This window comes from Pseudorasbora parva, chromosome 21 (assembly GCF_024679245.1).
Source record: "Pseudorasbora parva isolate DD20220531a chromosome 21, ASM2467924v1, whole genome shotgun sequence".
NCBI classification, from domain to species: domain Eukaryota; kingdom Metazoa; phylum Chordata; class Actinopteri; order Cypriniformes; family Gobionidae; genus Pseudorasbora; species Pseudorasbora parva.
The window spans coordinates 29615808-29634826 of NC_090192.1; the positions used below are offsets into that span (position 1 = coordinate 29615808).

The 19019-nt window shown below is 38.6% G+C and overlaps 1 protein-coding gene across 8 annotated transcripts in view; it reads right to left on the reverse strand.

Annotated features, from left to right (window-relative positions):
* Nucleotides 1-12342: 12342 nt before the first annotated feature.
* The window catches only part of grin2cb (glutamate receptor, ionotropic, N-methyl D-aspartate 2Cb), a 72063-nt gene continuing 65386 nt past the window's right edge, over nt 12343-19019 (reverse strand). For all 8 annotated transcript variants that reach the window (XM_067429460.1, XM_067429454.1, XM_067429459.1 and 5 more), the window contains one exon: nt 12343-18667. In XM_067429460.1, coding sequence (XP_067285561.1) covers nt 17288-18667 — 1380 coding nt within the window. In that variant the 3' untranslated portion in view covers nt 12343-17287. The remainder of the gene's footprint in view (nt 18668-19019) is intronic.

Sequence of the window (19019 nt, forward strand, 5' to 3'; positions counted from 1 at the left end):
CCCCCTCGTAGCTCTTGCTTCGTGGCTAAAATGTGCGGAGTAACTGGTCAGGGGAAACTGTGTGTTGTGTGTTTCCCCCTTCCGGTAACGTTGCACTATATATGATTGTCTCAGTTCTCTTTGCACCATGTCAAGTTCATTTTTGAGCTCGTGTCTTTGCTGGACGAGCTCGTCGATCTCGGCTTGTGCCGACTGCAAATGTTTTGCATAGACTTTAGCTTTAATGTCTCTGTCTTTAAGTTCATCAGTGGCTCTCTCCAGGAGGGATTCGCCACGCCGAAGCTTTTCGTCGAGGTGTTTCCTGGCGTCTTTCTCTGACTGTATTCGTCGGTCGGTGTCACGACGGAGCTCCTTCAGGGTCTTTTGAAGTCTTTCTATTTCTTTTCTTTGTTCTTTGTCTGTTTCGTCGTCTTTCTCTGTGTCTAGAAGCTGATCTAGACGAAGCTGGGTGAGGGCTTGGTCTCTCCGGGCCTCCCTGGCTTGAAGCTTTAGCGTTGCTGCCTCCTGTTCCAGGTTGTCGTAGCTCCCTTCGCTTAGACGTGCCTGTGCGATGAGGACGTGGGCGAGGCTTCCGAGGATCTTGGCCACTTCCTTGTTGGAGTAGCTCTGCGTGGGGTCGTGTGTCATCAGCTGGTCTAGCTCTGTGTCCAGTTGTCCCTGGTTCAGCTGCCCCAGACTTCCTTGACTGGTGGCCGTTAGCGCTTCCAGCCATGTCGTTAGGCGGTCCCACGGGACGGCAGGGCTGGGGGCACGGGACATTACTGCGAACGAGAGAAACACAGCACACACACACACACAGAGAGAGAGAGCCAATGCAAGCTTGTTCTAAGCTAACGGGCTATCGTATGGATAGCTGGGAATTTTGGCTAACTGATGTAGACAGTTAGATAATTAGACAATTCAGACAATTAGGTGGGCGGTAGCCCTGGTTGTCACTTGGTGAACTGCTGCTCGGTCGTCCCGGGACTATTTAATTCTCCTTGGGGTCTCTTGGTGAACTGAAAGAAACACAAACGTGATAGTCCAACAGTGAGGATAGGAAAGAGCACAGTGGAGACAAACACAAGATGAATTGGTCTGTAATGAAAGGAATGTCAGCGTGCGCGCCGGGAGTGTTAGGGAAATTAATTGGCTAAATGCTCAAGATATACTAAAATTCGGCTTGTACTATGGGTTATCCCATTTAGCTCATCCGGGGTGAATTGAGGTCGCTTAAGTGGAAGATTAAATATCAAGAGCGATTTAGAAAAAGGCAAAAGTTTCTGTCAAGTAGTGATAAAACAAAAAGCACCTTTGATACTGTTTGTAATTACCAGACTGAACTTTGTTCCCGATGGGAGGGGAAAAGAAAACTTTTGCAGAGAGAGAAAAAAAAAATTAATAATAATAAAAATAAAATAAAAAAATTAAAAAAAAATTAATAATAATAATTTTTAATTAAAAATTAATTAAAATTAAAAATTAAGATTAAAAATTGAAAATTAAAATTAAAATAAAGTTATAAATTAAATAAAAAAAAAATTGAGATAAAAAAATAAAAATTAGAAGCTCAACTTAATTCAAATTAAATTCAAAGCAAGTTTAAATGAAATTTAACTAAGCCTGTAAGGAAAATCAAATAAAAGAAAGCCAATCAAAAATCCTACCCTATAACGATTAATCTCTAAATGGGAGTTATCCAAATAAAAGAATTAATCAGGAAGGGCGTAGGGATTTAGTGTTGCGCTGACTTAACAGGGTATAGCCACACGGTGGCGTCCTTCCTTCCAATTGGACTGTCTGTGACTTAAACCTAATTTCACTTTGGGTTAGAGGAAGTTATGTTTCTTTTTAAACTTCAAATTCGAATAAGGGTGTTTAATCAGCGAGAAAAGAGATTTGGTTGTTGCTAGAAAAATTGTATAAATGAAACTGTGTACAACAGTAAGCAATAAACAATTTATAGGCTCAAACTTATTTTGTTAAGGCAGAATGAAATACGGAGAGTGAAACTATCCGAATTTATCCACACGATGGCGCTATTGCGCCCGCCCTAGACTAGAGTTAGTTAGGCGGAAATGCTCACCAGATGGCTTTGTCTGGTTCTAGAGTCGCCCTCTGGCGGGTTGCAAGCGGCGTTGCAATTCTTGAGTCGCCCTCTGGCGGTTTGCAAGCGGCGTTGCAATTCTTGAGTCGCCCTCTGGCGGTTTGCAAGCGGCGTTGCAATTCTTGAGTCGCCCTCTGGCGGTTTGCAAGCGGCGTTGCAATTTCTGGGTCGCCCTGGCGTTCTTCGCTTTACTGGCTCTTGCAAATCATTTACAAATGACTGGTGCTCTAGATGCACGTAACAAGACGGGTGAATGCAGGAATTTTCCGTCTGCCTATTCACGCATTTTACATGGACTCCAATAGACATTTATCAATATGGCTGACGGTTTTCAGCATCTCTGATTCAAATGTTTTAGGTCTCAAGTCTTTGGTTAGCTAAGCCAGACTTAAACCAGGAGTTATCGTTTATCTTAACGATATCATAATTATTCTGAGGCCCCTTATATTGTACAGGAGAGTCTCGTCCTGTCCCAATCTTCCGCACAGATAGAAACTTTTGTAGTTCAGATCAAGCGGGATAACGCAACGTACGTGTCTACAGACATCATCAAAATCTCATTATTTTGATGGAACACATAATATATTGCTCGAGTCAAATGTATGGATTTCCTACAATACATTCGTTTGGGAATCACGCGGATAACCCTATTGCGCCCACGGCTGCAGTTTTTTCGTTTCAAAATTGGATTTTTGTACCGTTCATATTTCCTTTAATATAATCCGGCTACTTCAACATTTCTCAGCATCTGTTTATGCCTGGGTTCGCTTTGCGCGTACCGTTCATAATTCACAAAACAAAACGAAACAAAAACGCGCGTGCAGGTTATTAATACCTCAAAAATACACAATGAATAGAATATGAATATCATTCACACATACACAAACGTTTGAAACTTGCCCGCATTCTCCACCAAATACATGTAACAACAACGACTCATGAGTTTAATGTCTCGGGGAATAATTAACTCAAAAGGGATTTAATATTCAATATTCATGAATTTATGAATATGATTTGCCAGTTGTTCATTACGTATTAAAATTTTCCGATAGGGAAAATTGTTTAATTAAATACAAGTAACCCTTTATGAAATTGCTTGAAATTATCCTACTAAGTTTGTCCTGCAAATTAGTTATAGACTTTTCAAATCAATTCTCAATAATGGATTACTGCTTTACGAGCGCATGAGAAACATTAACTTTACTGATCAGGACAAGTTCAATATTTCAAATGGTCATACAGTTTACTTTACTAACATAGTAGCATAAGCAGTTAGGTAACGTTTAGATCGCAAGTTTCATTGACTTCGTGTATGTGGCAGAATAACAGATTCAACTCATTAAATGTCTTTTGAAGGTTTAATAAACACAGACTAAAAATAACACTACAATTCACACCGGAAGTACATACTAAATATGCATCAAGAGAGTAGAAGTATAGATATTAACGAAAGAATACATAAAAGAGAATAATGAATAGACTGAAGTTAGAGAGAGATAAAAGAGAGAGAGAGAGACAAAGAGAGAGGGAGAGAGAGAGACAAAGAGAGTGAGAGAGACAAAGAGAGTGGGGGAGGGTAAGAAACAGCTTTCCTTCAGTTCAACCAAATACGACCTTCACGGAGTTAATTTATCCCAACGGGAGAATAACACACCCTCTTTACAGCAGTAAGAAATAGAATACTTGCATTCTTTTTGGTTTCGTTTTGGCTTCTCGCTTGTGTGCATGTGTGTCTGCGTGTCCGGCGGTCCGGCGGTCCTTTCCGAGGTTGGGAGGGAAGCGGCTGTTTGCTTTAGCGATGCTTCGTGTTCTTGAAGATCGGATTGTAGAAGAGAAGATTTTTGGAAGAGATGAGGCCTGCTTGGAGGGCCTGCATTGGTGGCCTGGCTTGAGTGCCAGCCCCCCCCCCCCCCCCCCGTGGGTGTTGGCTCCCACAGGAGAGAGAGGAGAAGTGAACAGAGCGGAGTAAGAGAACAAGAAGAAGGAAGAGGCTGTCTTCACTGGTCTTTTAAGGTCTGGAAATAGTCCCACCCTCCAGGGTTAGACTTAACCAATGAGAGTGTTGGGATTTCCCGGCGGGAAATTCCTCAGCAGACTTTATTGCTCTTTGTTTGAAGGTTCGACTCAGTGGGTCTCTGAGTCTTCATACTATAATTAATGCAACAAACACACACTGCATTTTCTGAATAAGTGATATACATGGAAGTGTAAGTCGTGAAGTGAGCATTAATTTGATAGGAGACATGACATATATGAGGTTATCTGAACTAGTACTTTGTTAAGACACAGACAAAAAGATGCAAAATACCATACAGAAGAAACATTTTACAAAACAATTATGTGTTTACATATAATGTCCTGGGGTGCATGTTCATCTATAGATGGTTTGTCTATAATTTGAGGCAAAAGCTCTGTGTCTTAAGCTCTTTGTGTATAAGACTTTCTCCACATTCTTTCCGGTCGTAAAACATCTTATCAGATGGTTTCCAGGGTAGCTGTTGTGTTGGGGGAAGGTCTGTCCATCAGCACAACTTTCAAAGCATATTTGTTAAATGTAACTGGCGATTGTGTGTTTGATTCGCCTGAGTCGCTACACTCCCACAACCCCACATTCTCTGTACAAAGGTATTATTTACAAACTGCTTAGAAATTGGCCTTTAACATTCCCCATACCAATTCTCTCATTTGATTTGAATTGTATTATTTATTGCATTAATACAAATGAATTGTTTATGAACAGGTTTTTGAGGAGTTTTTCCGAATCACCAACAAAGACCTTCTGGGAGACTTCATGGCAGCCATTGGCATGTACACACCAAAGCTCCTGAAACTTTACAGAGACAGAAAAGAGCTTTCGGACAGGACATGGATGCACTCCTAGAAATACTTCATGACAGGGTAAGTTCAATTTCAATGTTTTGATAGCTTGATCTGTGTTACTTTGGCTGATGATGAATAACATTTTTATACCTAAGCTATTTGGTTGTTTCTTTTGTATGTTTTTCTAGACAACAGACATAGATGATCACAGGAGGACTCCTGCTCTACAAGGCCTGCCTGTATTTCTTTGCGAGAACCCAGCCGAGCTATTCAAGAAGTGTAATGTACGTATCAGTCTTCAAAAGGCTTAAAGGGTTATTCCAAACATGTAAAGTCTGTCATAAATTACTTATCCTCTTGTCATTCCAAACCTGTAAGACTGTCATTAATTTTCAGAACACCAATGAAGATATTTGAAATGAAACCTGAGAGATTTCTGTCCCTCTATTGACAGTCTATGCAACTGTCACTTTTCAAGCCCCAAAAGGTAGTAAAAACATTGAAGTAGAGTAGACCATGTGACTCCAGGTGTTTAACCTCAGTTTTGTGAAGTGACATGAATAAGTGAAAAAAAAGTAATTTTTTTTTTTACATGCAGAGCAATTGCATCGCTAATCAAATTGAGGTTACGCCTCTGGAGTCAAATGGATTATTTTTATGTCTTTAATACCTTTCTGGGCCTTAAAAGTGGTTGTTGTATTGGCTGTCAATGGAGGGACAGAAATCATTCAGATTTCATTAAAAATATCTTAATTGCTGTTTTCAAGATAATGGAAAGTCTTACGGTTTGGATCAAACTAAAGGTGAGTAAATAATGACAGAATTTAATTTTTTGGGTGAATTAACCATTTAAAGTAGGGATGTCCAAACCTGCTCTTCTATGGCTCCTACCTACCTGGAAGTTTCTAGTAATCCTGTGGACCTTGATTATCTGGTTCAGATAAGTGTAGTTGGAGTTAAAGCTAAACTCATCAGCACAGTGACCCATAGAACAGGATTGGACACCCCTAGTTTAAACTCTCTCTCTTTGGTGTTTTCTGCTTATTTACTTGGTCATGCCATTCTTTGTGTTATCTGTCATATTATAATCTCCACTTGTGAATAAGGATTTCACATTATAAAACTATTTACCAATACAAAGTTTACAATTAGTGCATACAATTTATGTATTGCCAACCCCTCATCCCCACCCCCATCTTAATTAATTTTTTACAAAATTAACTAATTAAATTCTAAACTAAAATATATTTCTTATTGTGTTTGTGTCACAGGAAACAAAAGCGGTCTCTGTTGACATTTTCTATGTGCTGGACGATAACACCCAAACAACATCACCATTTATCAAGACTTTTGCTGTTGTACTGGAGGGGTTTGTTCTGGAAGAAGTTTTCCTATCCTAAGACGATCCAAAGACTGGTAACAAAATGGTTGTGCGTGAGGCAGAGTTGGACCAGTGTTTCCAGTTCTTTTAATGTTTTAAAAAAAAGTTTCATTTGAGACATTCAAAATAAAAAACAAGCATTGAAGTTTTGTACGGACTGTTTAAATGGACAGTTTTACTCAAAAGACACTGTATGAAAACTGTGCATTGCAGTGTTGTGGATACGTTTTTTTTATGTTTTTAATTACAGATTGCAAGCTCATTTACAATGAAACACTGCACTCATATTGATAAGCCATAAAATAGTGAAACTGTTTAGTGTAAAAAAAAAAAAAAAAGCATTTGTGTGAATATTATTTATGGATCTGGCATTGAGTGACCTGTTTATCTTTGCTTTGTCCTAAAGATATTTTAAGCAAATTTGGACAAGTGTTAATTAAAGGGTAAGTTTGGCCAAAAATAAAAACCCAAAAAGTCATTTACTCAACCTAGGTTGTTCCTGACTTGAATGTGTCTGTATTCTGTTGAACACAAATGAAGATATTTAGAAGAATGTTGGTAACCAGACAGTTAACAGTAGCCATTGACTGTACTCTACATAGTATTTCCCCCCCCCCTACTATGTAAGCCAATGGGTGCCGTCAACTGTCTGGTTACTAACATTCTTCAAAATATCTTCCTTTGTGTTCAACAGAAAACAGACACTTGCAAGTTTGGAACGACCTGCGTGTGGGTAAATGACAATTTTTTTCAATTTTGGGTGAACTATCCCTTTAGGAATTATTCTTTCCTGTAGCTTAAACAGTAAAGCGTGGCACTAGCAACGCCAATGCCATGGGTTCGATTCCCAGGGAAAGCAAGAACTGACAAAAATGTAAAATGTGTACCTTAAAATGCAATGTAAGTCGCTTTGGATAAAAGCGTCTGCCAAATGCATAAATGTAAATGTAAATTATATAACATTTCACTACATTCTTTTCAAATGTATGTACATGCATGTGCTTACAACTGAAATAAACGGATCAAAATAACTACATTTCTGTCATTTGTAAATAGATGTAAAGTCACTAAAATAATTATAGGAAGGATAGTGTGGTGACACTTTATTTTGCGTTCAGGAAACAGAAAAATATAAATTACCTCAACAACAGTAATTGTTGTTTCAGTTGCTGTGACAAGAATATTTTTATTAGCAAAATACGACTATCAATATTGCGTGAACAAACAAATTTATGTTGGCTGAACAAATGATCTTTACTGGGAAGAATTAAAAAATAATTGTTGGGACAACTCAAAAGTCTTACTGCATCAAGTTGCCTTACATTTTTACGTTTTCTCAACTATTTTTTTTTTACAGTGTGGTGCAAGGATGTCATCAAAACCCAGAAGACTAATTTGCCACTTTTTCCTGAGATTTTCCTATGGTTTTTTTAGAATTGGGTTTTCAATTTATGAGCAAAATAAAACGTGTGGTAAACATAACTTGACGATACCCACGAAACCAAAAAAATAATACAAAAATAGATTGAATCAGATATATTTTTGAAAATCGACTTGCTTTATTTTACTCATTAAAAAAGAAAATTCATTATAAAGCCCCATAAGAAAATCTTGAAGGAACCAGTGGTTATTCTGATGTTATACCTGCACCACTCTGTTTACCCAGCATGCTTCCTTCCACTAGTAAGACACTTAAAAAAAAAATGTTCCAGGAAGAACCAAAAAGGGGTTTTCAAAGCGCTGCCATAGAAAAACCCATTTTTGGTTCCCTGAACAACCATTTTGTAAAAGGTTCATTAAAGAACCATTTTTTTTCTAGCCATTATTGTCTAAAGAACCTTTCTGCACTACAAAGAACCTTTTGAGCAGTGGAAAGGTTCTTTAGATATTAAAAGATTAGTTTACTTCCAAATGAAAAATTCCTGATATTTTACTCACCCCCATCTCATCCAAGATGTTCATGTCTTTCTTTCTTCAGTCGAAAATAAATTACGTTTTATGAGGAAAACATCCCAGGATTTTTCTTCACATAATGGTTGTCAATGGCAACCAACTGTTTGAAGGTCCAAATCAATGCAGTTTCAAAGGGATTCAGAGTTTCTGCTCGATCCCAGACGAGGAATAGGGTCTTATCTAGCAAAACGATCGGCCATTTTACATTTAAAAATAAATAAATAAATAAATAAATATATATATATATATATATATATATATATATATATATATATATATATATATATATACTTTTTTAAACTAAATTGTTAATCTTGCGCTGCTTTGAGTTAGCCAGTGATTACGCAATCACTGAAATTTTTTTTTTTGAAGTGATCCTTTAAAGGTTCTCCATGGAACATACACCCCACCAAAGAACCTTTATTTTTAAGAGTGTAGAACAGATCAGATTACAAACAATGTCAAAAATAAATCCAATAAGAACTAGAGAATATTAGTTACTGGGGCCAACAGGTGTCATATGGATCCATTCCCCATGGTCTCATTTAAGCAGAATGAAATCTCTCTGTAGCAGGACATCTTTGGGGCGATTTTATGCATCATAGATTCAATTAACTGCTCATTCGAGACCTAATTCATTAGAAACATCCCCCTGACCAGCTGATAAGATGAGACAGCGGCAACACATTTCAATGCTTTGAATAATAAATTTAAATTATTTTACAGGAACTGCATGGGTTTCTTAGACTTTCATCAGACTACAAGATGATAATTCTTGACAAATAAGAGCATTAGAACGTCATGTATTTTGGTGCAGAGCTTGATGCAGGCACATGTAAACAAATGTAAACAAATCCGTTGTAATATCTTGCCTTCAGCAACAAATTTACTTTAAATTGCTAGATCTATAGCCAGAAGCAGTTACTCACATATACGGTAGTTAAAAATCCTCAACTTTGTTTGGACTTTGAAACAGTATTTTTTTGTCCTGAGTTTAATACTTATAAGTATCAAGATTAATTGCAGTTGCTATGGTGAGGAAATGACCCTACATATATTAATATGATTCATTCAGGCCACAACAGGACATTGTGATCCTAATTTAAAAAAGCATAGCAAAATCCATTACAGCCTTCTGTTACTGGAGAGATGGATATGTATGGACCAAGGGTTATACTGCCTTTGTTCTGTCAAGGACATGGATGACCTGCCTTGATTTCATAGATAATTTCTACAATAGGCGGTGCTGGACACTATAATGGATCCAGCCTCCAAAACTGATTTCCTTTAGGACAGCCGAGTCGTCTCTGTGACTCTAGAAATTAAGATCCTCTCAATAGATGTGCTCTGTGGTTTTCTTGTTTCCACTCCTAGTGTTTCGCGTTTTATTATTTAGTATTTCAGTCACTCATTTCTTCTTCTAGCCACAAGGTTTAAATTAAGAGTGAAATAAATGTATCCTCATATTAGACAGAGCTGTCTGGCATTTCTTTTTTGTTTTAAATATATCAACAACAAAGTGACCACTGTTTGTATTGTAAATCAATGGAGGGGGAAGATTACAAGTGAATAATGATTTAAATTTAGGTCTGTTCATGATACAAAAATATGTAAAATGCAAGCATTTGCAACAGCAAAAACGATATCATAGTGATATCATGCACATGGGCATTTGTATTACATGATGATCTATGCTCATGGTCTAAAGCGCATGGAGCAACTGTACTTAGGTCATGTACGAATTCACTATTCGCTATTTACATGATGGAATATAGACACCCTCAACCTAACTTAAGTAAATGTGATTATTGTCACGATTGGACAAATACGTATCCAATTTCATTCGTCATTACTGCAAATAGGTAATTCTGATACATGCAATGACTATTCATTATGACTTGTAGGTATTTTTATATTTACAGTGAGGCAAAAAAGCATTTAGTCAGCCACCAATTGTGCAAGTTCTCCCACTTAAAAAGATAAGAGAGGCCTGTCATTTTCATAGGTACACTTAAACTATGAGAGACCAGAATGAGAGAAAAAATCCAGAAAATCACATAAATAAAGATAATAAATATTTGGTCAAAAACAAAAGTTCAGGTCAATACTTTGTTATATACCCTTTGTTGGCAATGACAGGTTAAATGTTTTCTTTAAGTCTCCACAAGGTTTTTACACATTGTTGCTGGTAGTTTGGCCCATTCCTCCATGCAAATCTCCTCTAGAGCAGTGATGTTTTGGGGCTGTCGCTGGGAAACACGGATTTTCAAAGATTTTCTATGGGGTTGAGATCTGGAGCCTGCTAGGCCATTCCAGGACCTTGAAATGCTTCTTACGAAGCCACTCCTTTGTTGCCCAGGTGGAGTGTTTGGGATTATTGTCATGCTGAAAGACCCAGCCACAATGCAATCCAAATGCAGTAGCAAACTTCAGAAAGGGCCCAGACATGTACTGGCTTAATCAGGGGGACACATTGGGCACTGCAGTATTTGAGTCCCTGGTGGCATAGTGTTTTACTAATGGTAGCCTTTGTTACTTTGGTCCCAGCTCTCTGCAGGTCATTCACTAGGTCCCACCATGTGGTTCTGGGATTTTTGCTCACCGTTCTTGTGAACATTTTGATCCCACGAGTGGAGATCTTGCGATCCTCCCCAGATCGAGGGAGATTATCAGTGGTCTTGTTATCAGGTTGTGGACAGGTGTCTTTAATACTGATAACGAGTTCAAGCAGGTGCCATTAATACAGATAATGAGCTGTGGACAGAGGAGCCTCTTAAAGAAGAAGATGCAGGTCTGTGAGAGCCAGAAATATCGCTTTTTTGTAGGTGACCAAATACTTATTTTCCAGCATAATATGCAAATAAATTCTGTAAAAATCAGATTTTCTATCTCTCATAGCTGAAGTGTATCTATGATGAAAATTACAGGCCTCTCATCTTTTTTTAAGTGGGAGAACAGTTGGTGGCTGACTAAATACTTTTTTGCCCCACTGTGTGTACGCAATAATAATCTTTTACATAAATGTAAAATCCTTTAATTTTTCATGTCTGGCATGTTTGTGTGCTGCTGCGTGTCCCTGTATGTATACGATTATAGGCACATATTAATGCACCCTTGAGCATTAATGCGGCATTGACTTTTGTTGGTTTTTGTTGCATGTTTTTGTTGGTCAATGGCCAAAATCAGAAATCAGTCGATTTCAGTTGCCAAACAATGCACCTGAACACATTTCATTTTCAAACCAGCAGGCCCAAGGGCGTAGATAGGCACAAATGCATTTGCTATTCAAACAACGTGTCACAGGATGTGAAAATAATAACTGCGTCAGGCTGAAACTAGCAAAAAACACTTGCATTGCACATGGCATACACATCGGATTTGTGCCAGGTATATAATAAGGCCCATGGTGTTTCTTGACAAAGCAAAATCTCCAAAAATTTATTCGCTGGGTCGTGGACCAACATTTCCAACTACTAGCCTGGCATGCATAATACAGCCTTTTTAGTAATTTTCACTGATTTGTGTAAACAGGGATCATTTTGACACTGTTTTTAGTACATCATTATCGTGTAAACATACACTTATTCGCTTGATTTTACTACTTCAGATGTTGCGTCCAGATGTTGTGTCCCTACCATAACAGTTAAAACATGGATTGGAGGAAAAACTTGTAAATGGTGGGAAAAGAGTTGCCAGGATACTTTACAATATTTCTCATTATTTGTTTCACTGAGGAAAGAAAGTCACATGAGGTTTGGGACAGCATGAGGGTCAGTAAATGCGTTAGCTGCTTAAAGAAAGGCTTTTATTGTAAACTCAGTCGGTGGTTCAAACTCAAGCCCTTCTTAATTAGAAATGAATATGTATCCAAGTGCTCACTGGCAAGCTGCTAAAGTGTAGTCTCACTCAAACCGCGGGGCTATGGCATGGCAACCTAGGGGATGTTAATTTGCTGCCATGTTATGAGCCATGGCCAACTGCTGGGGCTGTCACCTTGGAAGGACAAAATGAACGATGATAAACAATGCAGGATTTATTCAGGTCAGTTTTACTTTAACCTTTTGACAGGAATACACACTGACATTTGTCTGTCATAATTTGAAACAGTTTTTTGTTTTGCTTTTTTTTCATTTAGCTGAATTCTAAAATAAAAAAATAATTATTATTTTAACACATTTTTTAAATATTTTAACAAGTAGAATGGGTTTCACTTTAACACATTTCAAAACATTACTTTTGCGTGTACAATTCTACTTTCATCAGTAAAATTTATGACGTTTAGAAGGAAAATGAAAAAAGTTTCAGAGTTCGCTGTTCATCCATATGTCCATGTCCAGAGGCAAAAACACAAGTATATCCATTTCTTACATCCTATATTGCTTCATTCTCTGCTGCCCATATACAGATGATCTATTGCTTATATATGGCCCTACTCATGCCGTTCCTGACACAAGGTGAAATTGGTCTTTGCCAACACATTTTGAACTCCATCTAAAGATAGAACCTCTGGCAATTTCAGAATGGTTGCAAACAGTAGAACTGAAATATCATTTTACAGTTTTCACCCCTATCAACATTCTCATTTTAAACCATATTTATGTTGTTCAGGCCATAGCATACTTTAGTTAAATAGGTCAATCTACATCTGAAACATATCTATTTTTCTGTGTTGTTAGATTATCTCAAAGTTTCTGCCCTTTAAAGGAATAGTTTATCCAAAAATGAAAATTACCCCATGATTTAATCACCATCATGCCATTCTAGTGACTTTCTTCTACTGCTCTTCCAAGCTTTATAATGCAGTGAAAGGGATTTTGAAGCCCCAAAAAGTGTATCCATCCATCCATCCATCCATCCATCCATCCATCCATCCATCCATCCATCCATCCATCCATCCATCCATCATAAAAGTACTCCATGTGACTCCAGCGAGTTAATAAAGGCCTTCTAAAGTGAAGTGATGCATTTTTTGTAAGAAAATATCCATATTTAAAACTAAAATAACTAGCTTCCGACAGACGGTTGTACGCATCGATTCATGGCCAAAGTGTAACCTCTGACCTGAGCAAAACAAAACACAGAATTAGAAATCTAAAATTAGATTTTTAATAGAGAAATGTCGGAGGATTTCGATTTAGAAGCTTGCAGCTTTAGTTTCTTGAAGCTTGAGTTTGTTGCCCATTGAACAACGAGGCGTGTCAAAGTGCTATTCCTACATTGGGTCAGGGGTTACTCTTTTCAACTTGCGTAGGCCTAGTTGCGGAAGCTAGTTATTTTAGTTTTTAAAAGTTTTAAATATGGTTAATTTTCTTACACAAATGCATCACTTTGCTTGAGAAGACCTTTATTAACCCCCTGGAGTGTGTGGATATCTTTTAGCATGGATGGAAGCACTTTTTTTAACTTCAAAATATCATCCTCTGTTCACTGCCATAATAAGTTCAGAAGAGCCAGGATATTATTTAATATATCTCATATTGTATTTGTCTGAAGGAATAAAGTCATATACACCTAGGATGGCTTGATGGGGAGTGAATAATGGGGTAATTTTCCTTTTTTGGGTGAACTATCCCTTTAAGATCAGCCACAGTCTGTCTAATTACAGAGAGACAAAGATAACCACCCTCCAATGACAAGAACATCCCTTTATTATCCCAGAGCTGTCCTTTGAAACACAGCTTTTAAATAATTAGACAGTGGCAAGTGCCTTTGATTCGACGGGAGCCGTCTCAAATGGGATAGTTAACCAAAGCTAATAACCCCACAACCTCTCCCGCGAGCCCGGGCTGAAGTCTCGGCAGGATTGGGGTGAAAAGGCAGCGAATCAAGTCGGTTAGAAATGAACAATTTTGACCCGCTGTCGTATCATGAGATCCCTTTGAGCAGAGACGAGAGCTAGAACAGATGATAAGCACAAAGGTTGGGAACTATCAATTCACACAGCACAGGGTTCCTTCAATTAAAAGTGTGTGCACTAGGTCTCTCCATGATATGACAGTCAGAAGACAACATTTGTAGAGCTAGACCAATTTAAAATGGACAGATGTAAACTTCTACATGTAACAACGATGTAAACATTGAAATAACCAGCAACCAGTTCAAAACAAAACAAATCCTTATTGGTTATATAGGAACCCATTTCCAAGTAGTGATTAAAATTAACAACAATGTATTTCTGTTTTAATAATTCTCTTTAATGTGCAACGTTTAGTTACAGCTCTTTAATTATAGATTTGATAGATTAGGGTAGACCCTGGATTCCTGATATCACTGCTACTCTTCGATGAGATAAAACACACAGAACAGCATTGTACACGTATTACTCATATAGGTTAATTAACATTGTGCTAGCAACTTGATAAAAATCACCTCATTTGATTTGGATACGCTCAGTGCAGACACCGTGATTGTGTGGTAACCTACATTAACTTACATCATTCATGTTGTAACCACATTCAATACCGTTAGGTATGCAACAGAACACAGAGTATAAAAAGTATGTATGTTTTCAGTTGTTCATTGTTGTTTGCGGGCAGTGAGTTATTCTCATTTATTAGCCTGTTCAGTTGTTAATTGATGGAATTTCAGACTGCCAGGCTCTCTGCGGTGTCTTTCTCCATCGCCTTTCCCCTCTCCCGCCAGGCTGTGAAGCCCTTGGCTCAAGGTGACCAGCAGCATCTGGGACAATTCACAGCCCTGAAATGACGCTTCAGAGAAATGCAATGATATGAAGGCGTGACACTTGGAGATGTGAGTAATTGTTGTATTGTTGCATGTCTGTAATTGCGTGCATTTCCTTTCCTCCTTCTGACTAGTCCATTCCATTTCTCTTTCTTTCCATAATGGCACTGTTACAATACACTGTAAAACATTTACAGTAAATAAGACGATTACTAAGAGTGTTTGCAAGAAAAAAAAAACCTTCTAAATCTCATGTTTGATTCAATGTTGTAATTATTTGTGAAATTTACTAGCATTTTCTGAGTGAAAATTGTTTTTACACCAGTGTTAAGTCTATGATAAAAAAATCTTACAAATACAGCTCTTTTTACTCTTCGCCCTGGGCGATTCTGAGGGGCTGAATTGCAAGCAAATCTTTAAAATGGTGAGACAGATTCAAATGAACACGTGAATTATTAATGTTTCGAATACACACGTCTGCCTCGTCATTCCATTGCATCTTTCTTAAAGCTGGATGAAGACTAGGCCCTCTTGACTTCTAAATGCATTTCATTTTTCACCACAGCTACCTGTGGCGTTGATATATTGCTGCTTATTTCTTCCAGGGGACGATACCCAGCCTCCCTTGATGTTTTTATATGCATGTATTGAATCATTTATCAACTCACAAGATCATTCAATAATACGCTTTTCAGAAACAGAGAAATAAGACTTTGCTGGGGTGATGATGATGATGATGATGATGACGATGATGGCTTTAGCCTGCCTCTCCTCATGCTTGGTTTTTTATGAAAATGAAATGTGTTGTTCTGCAGCAGGCCTCTTTTTTGATGTCAGTCACGGAACTGGGAGAAACATTATGAAAAAGTACAATTATCCTGTGGTACATAAATCTATCTGTGCACGCTGGCGGTATTGAAGATTAAATCACTGCTTCTGTGCTATGAACTGTAATATGGCAATAACAAACAAAAAAAGCTTGTGATGAAAAAATTTAAAGTTTCTCGATGTTTAGATTCTGAAATGCTCCTCACTCACCGCTTGAAAAGAGGGCTCCTTATCGGGAGATAACAAAAGCCTTACAGCATAATTACCCCAGCCTAGGTCACCTTGGGCGTTGCGAGAACACCGTGCGGTGGAGACAGCCGACATAATGAAATCCTAGAGTAAAGGACACTTTTTGGTAACACGTCCTCCCGTATAATCACTCCAGAGTTGCTTTAATGAGACGCTCATGACAACCCCAAATGAGCCTCATGAGCTCATAAACATTCAGATATTGTAGCTTAAATCCCAGTTGAAGGAAGTGTGGTTTCTCATTTCCTAGTTTCTTTTCTTTTCCATCCGTTGCACCATCCTTCTCTCGCTCTTTCACACTCTGGAGCATCACAAGTTTATTTTGAGGCACAGACAGATTTCCTCGTGGGTATGTGAGGTTCAGTATGCAGGTCAACAGACTTGATAGCAGTTGTCCAATGGCAACAGCAAAACTCTACCCTAAACCTGATCTTATGGGTGTCGGCAGACATTTTTTGGAAATTATTAAGGTAATGCTTCTTTCCGTCGTGTCGCAACTGCACACAGACAATCCCTGTTAAAAGCGGTCTAAAATATGCTGTGGGTCTGCATATAAAAGGCAGTGTTCAAAGAGTTATATCCGTCAGCCATCTAAAGAAGACAGCGGTTACAAAGGATTAACTGATGGTCCTTTGTAATTTATTAAAGTGTGAAGATCCTTGATGATGCTAATATTAGAGTATCATTCAGTTTGCTCTTCTTCAAAAGCCCGCTCATAGCAGCGAGAGGAGATTGGACATTAAACGACAGACAGAAGGGAATGTTAGAGCCTGAAAACCTCACTTATATAGCCCTGCTGTTTAAAATAAAAAATACCGGACAATATGTCTTAAGTGTTTACAAAATTGAGTATCATTGAGAATTACATAGTGTATAATACCAAATGTACTTCAAAATGAACACTTTGTATAGTTTAGTGTCTCAGTTTGACTTCTCTACTACAATCTTTGAAGAAAAAAAATCTTTCGTCCAATCCAATACATATAGTAATGTATTGCATTTTGTGGACTAAAGAGATAAGAGCGGCTAATCATTTACAGTTCTACATGTCCATTAATTCACTCATTCAAAATTTAGGATGGCATTTGACGGTTTCCCTCAATTACATTATTGCACTTAAAAAAATAAAAAATAAATTAAATACATTTTAAATAAATACAAAAAACGAAAAGAAATGAAACCCAGTAACATGGTTTGTGTTTCTGCTCGTGTTAAAGGCGTAGTAATTTTGTTGGTCAGTAGAAGCTTGTGGGCCAAATAGTTCATAATTGGCACATGGAAGGACAAGTTCACACCTCTGATTCCAAACTGGAAATTCGGCCCCATGTCATAGGTACAATAGGGCTGCTATGAACCACCCTGCTGCCTGGAACATGCACTAGATGGTCATCCTGTAGGTGTGTGGGGGCCCTATACCCACCATATACACTGTCACTTGGATGTCCCATACAGGGGAAGATGTTGCATAATTCAGCTGGTCCATATGACAGTGGGCTCTGGTAGACTGGCAGCTCAGGGTAGGAGTAGGGTCTATGCACCAAGCTGGACGCCCTCCTGACAGCTGCCACGTTTTGGAAAATCGCCTCCTTGTAGGTAGGAAGCCTAGTGGACTGGCTGTGTCTCAGCTTCTGACTTTTCCTGGTGTTTCGCCGGAAGGCGTGAAGGTAGGTGTGATCCATCGGTTGGGCGTAACACATGGTGTTCCTCACCCGTCCGTGTACATCCACACAAGGGAACAGGTCAGGTATAGCTACTCGTGAAGAGCCTGCGGCAGAGGGTCTGTCCCCCGGGAATCGGACTCTGTCGGGGCCCCAAGTGGCTTTCAGGAACGACGGTCTGCGATGAAGCTTCCTTTTCCCTATTAACGGTATGTCATCGAATGCAGGGTCAAAGTACGTTTTGACACAGGAATTACAAGCTGTGTCTGCCGCTACAAAAGGATTTTCACCGAAGGAAGAGGACAGGTGGTTTTCAGCAAAACTGTTTGCCTGGGTATGACACATTGATTGGTCTTTATAATCATGAAGCCCTCTCAGATCCATGGACTCCACTAAAATATTTTGAGGTCTCTTTTTCCTCCTGACAGCATCTGACAAATCATTGTGACAAGACATGTGTTGTTCGGTGTAGATGTCTCTATATGGAACAAAGGAAGATCTAGGATGGGCCAGGTCAGCTGGAGGATCATGCATGGCTAGATGAGGTGTGCTCAGACTGGATACAGGAAGCATACCGTCGTAGAGACCCCTGGTCCTGGCGGGAAGTGTGTAGCGCAGAGGAGTGGGCCGTGTTAAGACTCTGTGGTTTACCATCGGTGGTGGGCTAGTGGTTTTGGTGTGTTGCGTGAAAGGGGGAGTTATGGAACGCTGCATGTGAGGTATGTGGTTCTCTGTGATGTTAGTAATATATGAGAAGTGACCAGGGACTTTTTCAGTTGTGGTCACCAGTGGGATACGTGCTGGGAGGCTGCCGCCATGTCTGCTCCAGTTCTCAATGGTCTTGGTAGCGTTATCCAGTGAGTTCTCCACTTTGGCTGAGGAGACAATGTCCTTGGCTGTCTGCAGCATTTTCAGCATGTTGGCCTGGGCGTAATTGGCGGTGATATCTGGATTTTGTATGCTGGTAGATCTGCCAATGTCTTCGACTCCATTAAAGCAGCTGTATATGCCCTGAAATGTAAAGTGAATATGACTGTGTATTCCTACAGAGAAATGTTATTTTGTGGGTGTTTCACTATATTTATCTGCAGTATTTTTTTCCATTACAATGATTAATGTACCAGATTAAGTTTTTTTTTGTAAGAGACAAATATCAGTTCTTTGTTTCATGTCAAAGTTTATTGTGCCTCCTTATGGTGAATTATTTAATTATTTTTTACTAAAATAAGATGCTACCCAAATACCCATTTTAGTAAACAAGAAGCCTAAATACAACAGACTGTGCATTATGAATTGGGCTAGGTAAAAAAATATTTTACCATTGTAAAATGGTAAGATACGTAGCCCTAATTATCATTGCACT